Source organism: Onychostoma macrolepis, chromosome 10 (assembly GCF_012432095.1).
Source record: "Onychostoma macrolepis isolate SWU-2019 chromosome 10, ASM1243209v1, whole genome shotgun sequence".
Lineage (NCBI taxonomy): Eukaryota > Metazoa > Chordata > Actinopteri > Cypriniformes > Cyprinidae > Onychostoma > Onychostoma macrolepis.
Window position 1 is genome coordinate 15,289,263 of NC_081164.1, and position 15,855 is coordinate 15,305,117.

The window sequence follows — 15,855 nt, forward strand, 5'->3', positions numbered from 1 at the left end:
AAGGATACCACACAATCTGCACACAAAAAGATGATCTCATTCTGATTTTTATTTTTTTAATTTTTTGGAAAAAGCTCCAATAGGGGCAATCTGAAGCCTTAAAATCTTTTTAAAAGCAAATGAAAATTTGTGCAGTAAAATAAAAGTAATAAAAATGTCAGGGACTATCATTTTGCATAGTGATGGAATTTGATAAAATACTGTTTTAATGGAAACATTTTTTTAAAAAGCAAAAATCAAGGCCAAAGGATCACGTAACTATTGTTCTGCATGTCGTGCCTAACAAACACTCTCTAGCAGTCACAATACAGCACAGCCTTGTGTTCAAAGCCTTATAATCTGGCTCTTGTAGGGTACACAAGTAAAGAAGGATTCTCAGAGAACGGCCTTGATAAAGACAGTCCAAGATAAAGAGAAATAAATGACAAAGAACAGCCAAAAGTAGCTGAGCCAGTGTGTGTGGGTGGTCAATAATGCTCTGCAAACCGTTTACACCAAAATGGGCAGTTGCAGGATTCCAACTGTTTGGCTACTGCTATTAAGCACACACTTTGATATGCATATCTTCAATAAATAAAACCAGAGCTGCAAGAAGTAATGTGCACAGTATCCAATCAGATCCAATAAAAGATATAGAAATATATATATATATATATATAGCCTATTTTAATTTTCAAAAGCTTGGTGTCAGTAAGATTTATTTTTTTTAAATATTAATACTTTAATTCACCACGGATGTCATAAATTGGTTAAAAGTTATAGTAAAGATATTTGTTATATATATATATATAAAAATCTCTTGAACTGTCCATCAATCAGTTTTCACAAAAATACCAAGCAGCACAAATTATTTTCAACACTAACAATAAGAAGAAATATTTCTTGAACTGCAAATCGGCATATTAGAACTATTTCTGAAGGATCATGTGACACTGAAGACTGGAGTCATGATGCTGAAAATTCAGCTTTGCCTGCAAGAATAAATGACATTTTATAATATATTACAACAGAAAACATTTATTTTAAACTGTAATAATATTTCACAATATTACTGTTTTTACTGTATTCAAATAAATGAAGCCTTGGTGAGCACAATTGTCTTCTTTCAAAAACAAAGTCTTAGTGATAATTTCAAATGATAAACCTCCTGCAGTTATTATACATTCTCATAATGCATATTAAGACATTCAGATAGTACACAAGTATCTCTAGAACAAACATCAGTTTAATGCCATTCAACATAGTCAGCAAATTAAGGTTTATTAATTCAGCTACAATGAAGCCTGAATGTAATTTTGGTTAACGGAGCCAGTTTTTATTAATCTCTCTTTAACACTCATATACTGTACATGTGGAAGGTTTTCTTTCATGTCCTGAAATGTGTTTCTTGTATTCAGCTCTTCTAATAGCTCACCATCAAGATGTCCGTTGAATGTGGGTTGAATTCTTGCTAGCACACTACATGATCACGTCCTTCACATTACAGAGAGAGAGACAGAGAGACAGAGAGACAGAGAGACAGAGAGACAGAGAGACAGAGAGACAGAGAGACAGAGACAGAGAGACAGAGAGAGAGAGAGAGAGAAGTGCCCGCCTCCACAATAGAGAAAGTGATGGACACATGAATAGAAGAGAGATTTTTAAAAGCATCCGCTGCCATCAGATTACAAAAGCATTATTACAGGTACAGATAAATGATCCCTCAGATTAAATACTCAACATGATGACTGTGCTTCATCTATTGGATTAGATAATCTCATTTCTCATTGAGCATAATGGATGAGACTGGCTTACATTAAATAAGCCAGTTTGCAGTTTGTACAATAGCATCTCTACAGGGACAATGTGCTTTCAGGAGATTATAAAAAATGAGCTTGTGAAGCAAATCACAGCAACAAGCCTGAATAACCGCTCCAATCCACCTACGCACCTACAGAAAGCGATGTTAACTGCACTGTAAAGCCACTAATGTGACCCTGCAATACCTTACTGTTCAAAAAGAGGGCGCTCTCCACTCGCTTGAGTTAAAACACTACTGACTTAACACTCGAGTTCATGAGCACTTAAAAGAAACCAGCAGGATGGACGTACTAAATCACCCAGTCACTTGTTTGCCTCTGTAATAAAGAACAAAAGGTAAATGATGTGGCTTCATATCTTACTGCTGCTACACCATCAGCATCACCATTATACATCAATGTTGATCTTGTTCTCCTGAGGCCATGCAAATGATGAAAGAGAAATGACCTAGTTAACTGAACTTTTTTTTTTTTGACATTAGTTACGGTTCAAATGAAGGCTGAAAAGGTCTGAGAAGAAAACTTTCTATATAAATGTTTGACCATGATGGCATATTTATATATTCTTTAATGTAATGCAATTAAAACCAAATATATTGCAAGAACCGCAAGCTGTCACATGAAATCAAGCAAAGCAGGCTTTCGCCGAGTAGTTTATACCCATGTTTTGTACAGTTTTAATGACTAAATCCTTAAAAAAAATAAAGGTTGCAAAAGCAGTTTTGCAGCAACACCATGTGTGAAGCTCATTTTAATAATCTAATGAATGTTTTCAACCAAACATTTTTGAAAATAAAGGTTCTTCTTGGTATTGATGGTACCACGAGCACCCTTTAATACCCAAGGAACCTTTCCATTCCACAAGAGTTTAAAGTGTCCTCTTTAAAGGGATAGTTCACCCAAAAATATAAAATTACCCCATCCTGGGAGTATATGACTTTCTTCTTCTTTCAGACAAATACAATTGGAGTTATATTTAAAAAAATGTCATAAAGGAGTTATAGTGGGAGTTGAGATCTAAAAGCTCAAAAAAGTGCATCCATCTATGATAAAAAGGCCTTCTGAAGCGATGCTTTGTAAGAAAAATATCCATAATTAAAACTTTATAAACCATAATGTCTAGCTAACTGCCATACGCACGTTCACAAAAGAGTGGTGTTTCAGTGGATGATCAGCTTATTAACATGCTCTTCACACTAAAATATGGTTCTTGTAGGAACTATTCACTGAAAGGTTCTTCTATTGCATCATGAAAACTTTTTTTCAAGGGTGTAAAAATCATTACAAAGGTTGCAGATGTTAAAGGTTCTTCCTGGAACCACAGAAACCAACAAAGAACCTTTATTTTTCTCATTTCCAAACAAATTCATGATTCATACCTGCTCCAGAGAGAGTGGAAGTAACTGGAAAACCTGTTCCTGACAGGAACAAATAGATAATCAGGTAAAATAAGCAAATATTAATTCAGCAATCCAAGAAAAATTGCTTCATGGGCTCTTAAGTACATTTAAGTTACATATTATCATATTCAATTGTGTTAGTTTTCACCCTCACATGGAAAGAGCTCATGTTTAACATAATTGCAATCATAACTGGGTTGAGCAGTTAGAAGTAATAACTACAGTAGACGTCCAGTTAATAAATCTATTTTTAAAATGAGGTGAGTGGTTTGTTTTCCCTCAGGACTTTCAATGCACGTTCCACACTATGTGCTGACAGCTAGTAAGAAACTGACATTCATCCTTTTAGCATTTCTGGGAATTTTTCAGGCTGGTTGGAAAAGAGCAGGCTTTATAATTGCATTAAATAGGTGCTTGTGAAATATTCTGTGGTGCAACAAATGTTATTTTGAGGGCGTGCTTCATTTCAAGGCCTTTCAATAAAACAGAAGTGTGATTTTATTTTGTATTCAGCAACATCCTTCACACGAGTGTGTGAGAAGTTGAAAAAACTAATCTACAACGCCATTCAACAAGACCTTCGGCCTTGAAACTGAGCTTTTCAGATGATGACCTCCTGTTAAGGACGTAAACAACACGAACAGTCCACATTTAATCAGATTATGTAGAGGTAACTAAAAAAGTGAAATAACTAATGTTTATATATACATATTCAATATCAATTAGACGCTAATGCAGTTTAACTGTGTCATTTAATATTTATATTCTATTTCAAATAGTTTTAGATAACACTGTCTTACTGTGCATTCTTCATCTTAAGCACAAATATCATTCAATCTCAAGCCTCGCTTGGCATGATCATATGTGTGTGTGGGCCGTGTTCAGACAGGTAACAATACACTAGCTGTCCTTCAAGCACAGAATGTTCAAAATGTGAACGTCGTAATCGTAGGAAACCTTGACGAGCACAGACATGGATAAAGAAGAGAAAATGACAAAGCTGGTCTCACAAAACAAGTCTGCCATCAATCAGCCGCTCAAACGCTAAAAGCAGATGCAATACAGTGGGTGAAGTATCTGGAAACGGGCCAATTTCCCAAAAAACACACAAATCAAGAAGGACAAAGAAATAATGAAACAACACCATTTTTTTTTTCCCCCACATTTTTTATATTTAATTTTACTTTCATTTTTTTCTTTTTTAAATGGACAATGTCAAACATTTTTTTTTGTAGATTCTGCAAGATATGTTTGGAATTTGTAACAGAAGCCCTCCTAAAACGGGTTCAGTGGTCTGAACGCCCCCATTCCTCTCCGATATCAAACAAAACCCACCCTCCCACCTGAAACCCCCAACTCTCACACACCAGACATCCCCTTTTAAATTAAACATGAAGGAAACTAAACAAAACAATAGTTTGCAGAGGCTCATTACATAAAACAAAGACTTGAAAAGACAAACACTTTAAAAGAGGACACGAAAAGGTGGTCATGATGATCTATTCATCAACTTTTGGTACCTGTTTAAGGTCGTAGGCCTCCCTCAGGTGTTTTATATCGCAAAAAGTAAAGCGTTAACTTAACAGAGGCGTTTTTTTTTTTTTACAGAGTCTACATGACTACGTCGCCGATTGAGTGCTCGCCTCTTCTCAAGCAAATGAAGAGGCAATGATCATATACAATCAGCAGTTGTTTTTTGTCAATGATAAAGCCATATATTACTTTAAAACACTGATTCTTCTTTGGATGAGAGTTACTTTTAAATACAGTAATGATAACATGCAGGTTTACCCTCGCCGAGTCTCATTTTAAGATTGCGCAAGACATACAGACCCTGAAGTGCTTGCGGCGTTAAATAAAATGGAAAATACACGTGTGAGCGACAGTCTCGATGCCTGCACACAGAAATTTTGCTATATTTATTAGCATGGCACATGACCTCAAATGTGTAACGCACAGGAAGTTTGAGTCTTTGCGCAGCGAAATCTCCAGTCGCCGGATTATTATGCAACGATAATGGTACAGTATAGAAAAAAAAAAAAAAAAACGAAGTTTGAAAAGACGATTTGGTAAACAGTTCTTGCAAATCCTGTCCTTAATTCTCAAAAACACACAGTACAGTAAAATCAATCAAAATAACTTTGCTTTGCTTCAGGTAAAAGCAAAAGATGAGGCTTCAGTCAATCATATGCGTGGAAAATGGTCCACTCTAGACAATACAGGCGTTTAGAAGAGCGCACAGCTCAGCTATAGAAATACTAGCGCAGAAGATACTTAAAAGGAGTTTGCTGATGCAAACTATTATAGATACATCAATTAGATAAATTGAAAAACAATTAAATGGGTTTGTAAAGTTTAAAATGTTCAACTGGTGGGCTACAATTGTTATGTAAAAACAGAAAATAAAGGCAATAGAAAAAACGGTTTAACTAATTTACTTTAGCCGAGATGAGATACAGGATGTAAGGCATGTATGCTCATTTTCTGAGCTGTTTAACGTCCACCTCATCCAATCACATTTAACGCACACATCATAGGATTCGTTCAACTGCTAAAGCGGGACAGCAAAAAAAATAACAATAATAAAAATCCGCGTAAAATCATGGCAGTTCAATCGTGCCTTTATCTACTGTGGTATTAGCGAAAGGTGTAAAAGTGCGCAAAAGTATGGCAGAGGCCTATAAAAGCGCGAGTGACTACAAAATGGAGGGTTGAAAGTAAACAAAAACATGCAGACACAATCGCTCCTCCAACCATCTTGAGAAACTTCTGGGATGGTTTTTGCTTTTCCGCTTTTTGATTACAAATTGGTGTGGTTTGAGTTATGAACAGGGAAAAAAATAAAAACAAATGAAACAAAGTAAACATTACATTTGGTTGAGGGAACACTTGAAAATGTACATGTACATATAAACGTGCCAACACTTGTTATTAATGCACTCATCTTAGCTATTGGCATTATGAAGGTATTTTTTCCCCCACATATTGTTTCAATACCAAAACTTTTTTTTTTTTTTTGCGTCAACAATTATCATACTCGCTTTGGGTATTATTCACAAATAAGCATTCTATATAATTATGTCGGGCCAAGAATTATTTTGCCAAGCGCACAAACGACGATAAAGAAATTCTGCTGAGCAAGTCTTGGTTGTTAAAAAAAAGAAAAGAAAAAAAAGTCAGAAATAAACCTAATTTATAAACGTAAATTTACAAAATGGATTATTTTTTTTTATTTTTTTATTTTTTAAACTACTGAATCTAAGATGACCTTACACCACCCCAATGCTATGTCTATATATATATTCTGTATTTTATATACACATGTAATATTCATCCTGTACGTATTCATTCATCTCAATTTTCCCACCATTACAGATCTTAAATTTCTTATCATCTATATCAATAAATAAATAAGAACCATGGTTTGTTTTTCATTACGCCCTCTTCATGGTATTGTGCGATTCTCCCCAAAATGGTCCTGGAGAGTTTTGCATGTAGGGGGCATCACCTCTACCAAAAAGAGAGAGAATGAGAGGAAAACAGAGGGAGAGACAGAGAAAAAAAAAAAATATGAGAGACAGAAAAGAAAAGATGAGGGAGAGCGCTAGGTAGCTGCTGGGTTACTACGCCTGTGCGTTGGTGCCGTTCTTGTCGGGGGAATTGGCTGCGTTGATGGAGTTGGCAGTGCCGTCTGGCTGCATGCTGTCCTTGCGCGGAGGCATTCGCTCATTTATCCGGTCCAGTCCGCGTGCTTCCTCAAAGCTTTGGATCTTGTGTTGAGGGTTGAAGCCTTGGATGGCTGGAAGTATGGAAGCAGGACGTTAGTTAACGCTAATGCTTATGGAGTGACAGCAATGATCGGTTTTGTTTAGGGTGTTATTGGTATCCTTTATTTTTATTATAGCGTCAAACTGATATTGGAGCTCAATAAAAATTTAAAAAAAAATTACCCCCCCACCCCAAATCAAGCAGTCCTACATCCCAGCATTAACTTATTAGATACAAACATTTTCGGTCACTAAAAGTAGCATGACTACAGAGGGCTGTTCTTCCCCAAAGAGCACCCAAAAAAGATTGATGAAATACTGCTAAATATACCAGTCAGCCAATCAACCAGTTGCAATAAGAAAGAGAGAAGTACAGTAAAGCTTGACTAGTTTAGATAAGATTAACCAGAAACGCTGATGTACCCTCGTCAACCCTGACATTAAAGGGCAAAAACAGGCCTAGATCTGCGTTTATTTATGTGCTTTTTGGTCAGGAAGTGAAACTGATAAAAACAAAGATTCAGTCTCATGCTGTGGTCTGCTCACAACCCTGCCTCTGGCTTCCCCACTTTAAACAGCTGTGTCTGAAGCGTTCACGATTGCGAGACTTTCTGAAACAGTCCTCTTACAAAAGCCAAATCTAACAGTTTATCAAGCGTTACAAGGAATAGTTCACCCAAAAATGAAAACATCATCATTTACTCACCCTTGTATCGTTTCAAACCTGTACAACTGACTTTCTCATGTAGAACACAAAAGTTATTTTAAAAGAACTATTTTTGTCCCGTACAATGCAAGTCAGTGGAGTCCAAAACTTTGTTAAAGATGTTTTTAAAAATGAAGAGTTCATTTGCAAAAACAGATAACTTGCTTTTTTCAAAAATCATGTTTTTTCATTGTGCATTCCAATTAAATCACAAACTGCAGTTGGGTTATTTTGATTTGGTTAAAAAAATAACTAAAAAAATACAGCTAACTAACACAATAAAAGACAAAAACATATCATAAAAACATGATTTTTGAAAAGTTCTGTTTTTAAGAGTTATCTGTTTTCACAAATAAACTCTTCAAATATTTTTGATGCTCCACAGAAGAAAGTCATACATGATGAGGGTCAGTGAAATTCATATTTGTCAACTATCATTTTAAAATTTTAATTACTTTCTTAACACAAGTTTCTTGTTATAAAGAGTGACATTATGCAAAATGTTTTGCGAATGTTGCAGGTTGAATTTGTATCCGTTTAGTGGCGCAGAAATCTCACACTTCACTTTCAATGCAAACTGAACAAAGAAACATCTCAACGTGCAAATCAACCAAAACTGCTAGCTTTAAACATAACAAGCACGTGAACTACATACACACAAATAAATACTAAATGACATCGGCAACTACAAAGGGACGTAATGCACACGAAGGACAGACAGTTAATCCAAGAGGGAGGGTAACAGACAGACAACACTGAGAAGTTTTCACAGATGTCTTGCATACCTCGTGCTTCCTCTGCTTCTATGGTGGCTGTGTAAGCATGAGTAGTAGTGCCATGCCCAAAACGAACGGGGAAAGAAAGTGAGTCAAGTTATCAATGCAATCACAAGTCCATTCAAACCCCCTCCCCGTTTCCCATTCATTCATCTTCCCCTCCCAACACCAGCCCGAATGCTTCACATGCCACACAGGAAGAAACCTGAGAGGTTAGTTTAGTTGCTTCATCCAGAACATAAACAGATTTCAAGACTAGTTTTTTCCTGGTCAGGTTTGTTTTTGAGAACCCGTGCTCTTGAATCTGAGATGCAGCGCCTTCTGAACTAGTCTCGACATGGACCTAGTCTATTTTTAAAGCTGAAGGTATACAATAGCCAAACAAGGAAAGGCTTTCGCCGTTAAAAAAAAAAAAAAAAACTCCATGCAATGTACTGTGCATTGATGACAGTTTATTTGTGGCCTTCACAGGAAGATGAGAGGCAAGACAGCTTTAAGCGGTGTCGTTTTTTTTCTATTTTCAGCTACTGAGGAGTCCTTTTATTTACATCCCCTCCCCCAGTGAACCACCAACACATTACAGTCATAAGACCGTGTTGTAGTTCACTGTGCCTTGACAAATGACCTAAACAGCTGGGCTTTCCAAAAATGTAATGTCATAGATCTCCAAGTATGAAAATTCCCTTGGAAGTGCATTTTCCATTAATACATTTTAAAGTCACTTATGTTCAAGGCAGTAAACAGTAATATTGTGAAATATTACAACCTAAAGTAACTATTTTCTATTTGAATGCATTTTAAAATGTAATTTATTCCTGCGATGCACAGCTGGATTTCCAGTATCATAACTCCGGTCTTCAGTGTCACATGATCCTTCAGAAATCATTCTGATATGCGGATTTGCTGCTCAAAAAACTGTGGGTGTGTCAGAACGGTGGTCTAGGAGTTGCCTAGGAGTATAATACTCAAGACACGTTTAGCTATTGTGCTCATGAGCAAAAGAGTTGAAGCCCAGCTTGCGTCATTTCCTGATCCTACATGCCCATAATTTTGCACATTGCTATACAGTTGCTAGAATGTACTGGTTGACTTTGTCCTGGCTAAAGAAAAAAAAAAAAAAATACTATAGACATATAACTTGAAAAGCTTAAAGGGTTAGTTCACCAAAGAAAATGAAAAAGACCTTCACTAATCTTCAGAACACTAATGAAGATATTTTTGATGAAATCCAAAAGCTTTCTGAACCTGCATAGACAGCAATGCAACTACCTCGTTCAAGGCCCAGAAAGGGAGAAAGGACATCATTAAAAGAGTCCATGTGACATCAGTGGTTCTAAAAGAATACTTCACGCCTGTAGAATGACTTTAAATCAACAATTTCTTCTCTTCCGTGTCAGTCTTTGATGCGCATTCACTACAGTATCACTATGAAAACGCATGCTGTACATAAAACATGTTTGAAGATTTCGACAGAGAGGATGACTTGCAATTTTTTGCCTAGCCTTATTTATCGGAACCAGAATATACAGACAATTAACTAAGAGAGATGGAAGTTCTACTTCAGAACGCTGGCTCCTGCATCAGCAGACCCACATGCATGTGTTGTGATACTCTCGTAAATGTGTTGAAGACTGACACTGAAGAGAAGAAATCGTTGAATGAAGTTATTTTTGTTTTCTTTGCACACAAAGTATTCTCGTAGCTTCATAAAATTACGGTTGAACCACTGATGTCACATTAACTATTTTAATGTCCTTACTACCTTTCTGGGCCTTGAATGTGTCAGTTGCATTGCCGTCTATGCAGGGTCAGATAGAATTAGAACTTTCATGTTTGGGTTAACTAACCATTTAAACCTGTCCACTCTGAAAAATAATAGCACAATTTTGAGAGATCTTTCAAGTCTTTCAACACAAATACTGTATAACAGTTTTATTACATGCTGACCAACAGAAAGCTGCATGGTTTAACTAGTTTTAACTGGTTTACACTTTTGACAACAGAACACGGGCCTTTTTTGCTGAAATTTCGCTAATATGACTGCACCTTTAGGGTTAGAGGTTTGTTCAAATCCCCAACCCCTAGTATGTGCAGTATGTAATTGTATATAACGAAACATTCTGAATCATACCAAATTTAAGAGCAACTACTTTCATCAAAAACAAACCTGACCATGTTAATGTGGTTGTTAGTAGGAGAGCAGCAGGCTGGAGCAGGCTGATGAGTTTTTACAGTGAAGGCAGGGAGAGGAAGCATGGCACACCGACAGGCGCTGGCTAAATTGGGTCATATTGCGTCATAATCATAAGCTCACAGGAGCCCCTCTCACTGTGAAAGCATCACCCGGCAGCAGCTCCTTGGCACTCGCTACGATCTCAGCAGCGCTTGGAAGTTTTTCAGGTCCCTGTCAGGACAGGAAATCTGAAGAGTGTTGACTGAAATCCCCTTCAAGACCAAAACCTTGTTTTTTTTTTTTTAAATCTCCCCTGTTTTTAAACGATATCACTTTCGATCAAGTTGATGGGTGTGCTACACTGTGAGAGAGGCAGAGCTGCTGGGCAAGGCGGTGACAGAAACAGAGAGAGAGAGAGAGAGAGACAGAGAGAGAGAGAGAGAGAGAGAGAATGAGAGAGAGAGAGAGAGAGAGAGAGAGAGAGAGAGAATGAGAGAGAGGTAAAGACTGAGAAAGAAAGAGTGTAACAGTAGCAGGGGGTCGGTGGAGAGCAGGTATCGGCCTCCACACTACCGCAGAGACAGCTCAATGATGCCGGGAGCGAGACTTACCGCTCTGTAGGGTCTGTCTGCCTCCTGATAGCACACCCAGAGGCAACGTCCCAGTGGGGGTCAAGCCCTTTAACTGCAACACACTCTCATTCTCCTCTCTGAAAACACACCCACACACATGGTTAAGGGATACAAAATCAGCTACATTTTGGCTTCAAATAAAGAGTCTTAATGAATATTTTCATGAAAGCATCATGTTTTAAGTTGACTTTCTGCATTTATGTCAAACAAATTATGACAAAGAAATGTGTCCATGGAAAATCTTTAAAAAAAAAAATAATAATAATTATAGTTTTTTGGGGGAGTCGCACCATGTGACATGACCTGAACTAATCTTGTCAAGTCAACTTATTGACCTTAAATTTTTCAAATAAATAATATAAATACATACATATGTATTATATTTACACATTATAAAAATATTAAAAGTATGAGATAGTTACAGGCAGAAAGACAGATAGATCTACCTTATATGTGTTGTTCATATTTCATAAAACTCTCTTTGATACTACTACATCAAATACTGTTGCTTATGCTTTTAAAGAATAAGGCCACATCTCAGATGTGCAGAACAGAGTGTGTGTGCTTGTTTTTGTGACAAACGAGGACATACGTTTATATAATGACAAGGGTATGACATAGGTATTACAAGGAGAAGGGGTGGGTGGGTGTGTGTGTGTGTGTGTGTGTGTGTGTATAAAATCATTGGCCATGAGGGATTTGTTCGTCAAGTGTGTATATTCACCTAAGAACAGAGAAAACTCTGGCCATCTTGCCAATGGCACGAATCTTATTTCGGATCACCTCTTTGCGGACTGCCGGGGTGCCACCTGCCACAAACATGCACACATGGGGAGGGACAGAAAAAGAAAAACAGAGTGAGGGAATGTCAAGGTGCAGTTTTATTGATGGGAATAATTTTGCAGTATGTGTGTCAACTTGAAACCTTGTAAATTTTATGAAATACTTTAAATCAACATCATTATCTGCACACTAGTCCTATCTGATGGCAGGAGTCAAACATTCTCCAGATCAAATGAGCCATTACATCCTGAACTCCCATAAGGAATGAATAAACCCCATTTCAAAACTCAAAGGCTCACAGACACACACAGAGGAAGTGTGTCAGGCCAAGTTAAAATTATGCACCATTCAAAAAAAAGAAGGACAAATCAAATGGGCATCAAGAACAGTAAATGGGACACTGTATTCCTTCATGACAGCTCCTCAGATGAGGGGTGGGGGCGTTCAGAACGGGTTCATCCGGTTTCATTACAGCAGAAGAGGCATCACTGTACTTCATGGCTCTTGTGTTAAGAGCAGTAATTCATTTTAAATTACTGAAGTGACTGAATGGAGACAAAGGTTGTCTCAGCTTAGGTAAGCCGATAAGGGCAATGCATGTCTGGGTAGAAGGTTAGCAATATATTTGATTCACTGATAAATGACAGCAAAAAGAACATGCTTTGAAGGCATTCGTGAAGTATAAAACGCACTGTTTATATATTTCCTTTCTCTGCAGTTTTATATCTTCATAAAACAGATGAAACAATAGAGCAGGAAGCCCATTTAAATCACAAAATTGATGCTGAGCTCGTATTTAAAGCAACTTGCACAAGAATATAGTGTCCTAAATAGAAATATATGGGTTATGCGCTGAGGACTAATACACACTAATCAGAGAACTATTATTTGATGAGAAAAGGGGCATGCTGGTATATTTAACAGAGCTGAAATCCATGATGAGAAGACAAAAGAAATGAAAGAAAGGAGACATTTAAGTGATGAGGTTAACGGAGCACACTTTTTACATTTTAATTAAAGTAAATGTTTATTATTGAAGTTCCAGAATGGGAAATAAAAAACTGGTAACACTTTAGCATAGGGAACAATTCTCACTATTAACTAGTAGCTTATGAACATGTCTATTATTAACATATTGGCTGTTTATTAGTACTTATAAAGCACATATTCTGCATGACCATATTTTACACCCCTACCCAATACCTAAACTTAACTACCTTACCGACTATTAATAAGCAGCAAATTAGGAGTTTAATGAGGCCAAATTCATAATTAATTTGTTAATAGCAAGTTGAACCTTAAAATAAAGTGTGATGAAAAAAAAACAACAACAACAACTTTGTTTCAAGGTGGTAACCCGTATACAATTTATTTTTGTGAAATACACTACGATTCAATTTCTTCATTTTGGAAAAAAATAAAATAAAAATCCTCCTCAGAAAGGATACATTAATTTGATTAATAGTGACAGTAAAGACTTTACAAAAATTACAAATAAATGCTGCTCATGTGAACTTTCCTTTCATCATATTAGAATGTTTCAAATAGATTAACTGTTATTGTAACTGTAATGATATTTCACAATATTACAGATTTTAGTTTTTTTTTTTCCCCATATAAACACAGCTTTGGTAAACAAGAGATTTCTTACCAACCCCAAAATTTTGAAAGGTAGTGTAAATTTTTGCTTATATGCTTAACCTCTATAAGACCACAGTGGGGCTGAACTGGATTTATTTGGGGTTTACAAAAACCTACAATGCAACAAAAGCACCAAACACCCATCCACGAGTGGAAGCTCAGGAAGTTCAGAAAAACAACTTTTCAAGTTCTTACCTTCACATGTGTCATCTCCCTCTGACATGAGCTCATCATCTGAGCAGATGTTTAACACGTTGACCAGCATCTCTGTTACTGAGAGCAAATGAGAGAAGACCAACTTTAACAAAGCAAAAAACATACTTCTACTGTTAATTACAGGCTTAAGGCTTTAAAACCATCTAAATCACATGCTTCAGTGTTCAACATATGATCATTATGTACAGATATCCATTTGGTTTCTCCATCCAGACAATTTGTCTGAATGTTTCCTTGAGGATCAATAACCATCAGAACTGATGCACAGTAAAACTCATTTCTAAAACCACATCCCATAATTTTGCAAATGCACTTCTGATGTCAATCAATGTGAAAAAAATAAAAGATTATGCCGTTCCCATTTGCTCTTTACCTTTCTCCCCAACGAAGGGCAGTGACCACGTGAACACGTCCATGAAGTTGGGCAGCCAGTACGGGTGAGGAGAGCAATTGAACTGCCGGATGTTCATGACGTTGTTCTCGTATTTCAACACAGCAGCTTGAGGGGTTAAAGTAAGAAAAAAAAAAAAAAAAAAGAGCAGTTAAAAAGCCTGAGAGACTTTAAATAATAATAAAAGAAAAGCTTTGTATATCTGGACTGCATGAATTTATTGCATAAGGGCAAAAATTAAACATCTCAGCACAATGGCACTGGCTCAAAACTGTCTTAAGAGCTCTTACCTTTATTGTTATACACATCTAAGTAGTTTGGTGCAGAGAAGATTGTGATTAAAGAGGGGAAGCCTGTTGTCTGACTTTTTCTGTACATTCGATACCTAAGGGGATCGGTGAAATGGGAGACATTGTCAGTAAGAGCTGTTTACATTCAGTTCAGAGCAGTCTGGTGTGCAGTGTACTCACCCTGCATCTTGGGCTTCATGTGCTCTTATAACTGACAACAAGTTATTATTCATCAGAAAGTCGCATACTGCAGGGTAACTGTTAAGAGACGGAGAGAGGTGTAATTAGCGATTCCAGCAGTCCATCAGTCAGAACGGCATGACTAACATTGAGAGGTGCGACTGTGAACGGGGACTGTGTAGGCAGCTATCAAACAAATGTGCATGTGGGCAGACTGTCAGCTGGAGTACCTGTAGAAATAGGAACATCCTCTCACACTGTTGTGACAAAAGTGCTCCGAGCTTTTTTCGCTGCCGTAGTCCTCGCCAGGGTCAGACCACAGCAAGTCGCACATCGGCCCGAAAGCTGGAGGCTCTTTAAACCTGTCTAACTGCAGCACAACAGTGCAAAACAAACAGTCAGAACTCAAAAACCCAGCATTTCTGTTCTGCAGCACCATCTTATCCATCACTGCAACAAAACATTCAATCCCTTCGCATTTGCTTAATGTACAAATCAGTGATTACTGAAAGCACTGAGCAAACCATCTCAAAGCACATAAGAAGAAAGAAAACAAACAAAAAAAAAACAATCATTTTGTGGTCTGTAAACAAATAGACCAAAAAGCGTTTTAACTAAAGGTGCTTACACATCTCTCTAATTCTTTTTAGAAGACATTAAATTGTTATTACAATAATTATTAATATCACAAAATAATGACATTTTAAACAAAAATGTATATTACTATTATTATTATATAATGACAAATAAAATAAAGCGTTGGGGGGGTTGATCTGATTTAAACCTTCTAAAAGAAATTTTAGTTTAGCATGATTATTATGATCAAAATTACATACGATATAACAATTATAGTAAAAGTAGTATAGTATATAGTAGAATAGTAAAAATAATGTAACCATTTTATGATAATTAAAAAAACTTAAGTGTCTTTTTTTTTAAATTATAGACGGAAGTTTTAATATTACATAATGAGAATTTGGTAACACTTTACAATAAGGTGTCATTTGTTAACATTAGTTAATGTATTAACTAACATGAACGAACAATGATCAACACATATTACAGTATTTATTAATATTTGTTAATGTTAGTTAATACAAA

At 36.5% G+C, this 15,855-nt stretch overlaps 1 protein-coding gene across 3 annotated transcripts in view; it reads right to left on the reverse strand.

Annotated features, from left to right (window-relative positions):
- Positions 1-1,001: 1,001 nt before the first annotated feature.
- The window catches only part of ppp3ccb (protein phosphatase 3, catalytic subunit, gamma isozyme, b), a 31,086-nt gene continuing 16,232 nt past the window's right edge, over positions 1,002-15,855 (reverse strand). For 2 of the 3 annotated variants that reach the window (XM_058789727.1, XM_058789726.1), the window contains exons 6-14: positions 14,985-15,124; positions 14,755-14,832; positions 14,575-14,669; positions 14,267-14,392; positions 13,873-13,950; positions 11,978-12,062; positions 11,233-11,330; positions 8,458-8,484; positions 1,002-6,998 (exon numbers count right to left, since the gene is read on the reverse strand). In XM_058789727.1, coding sequence (XP_058645710.1) covers positions 6,823-6,998; positions 8,458-8,484; positions 11,233-11,330; positions 11,978-12,062; positions 13,873-13,950; positions 14,267-14,392; positions 14,575-14,669; positions 14,755-14,832; positions 14,985-15,124 — 903 coding nt within the window. In that variant the 3' untranslated portion in view covers positions 1,002-6,822. The remainder of the gene's footprint in view (positions 6,999-8,457; positions 8,485-11,232; positions 11,331-11,977; positions 12,063-13,872; positions 13,951-14,266; positions 14,393-14,574; positions 14,670-14,754; positions 14,833-14,984; positions 15,125-15,855) is intronic. The other variant, XM_058789728.1, reaches the window with a different exon arrangement.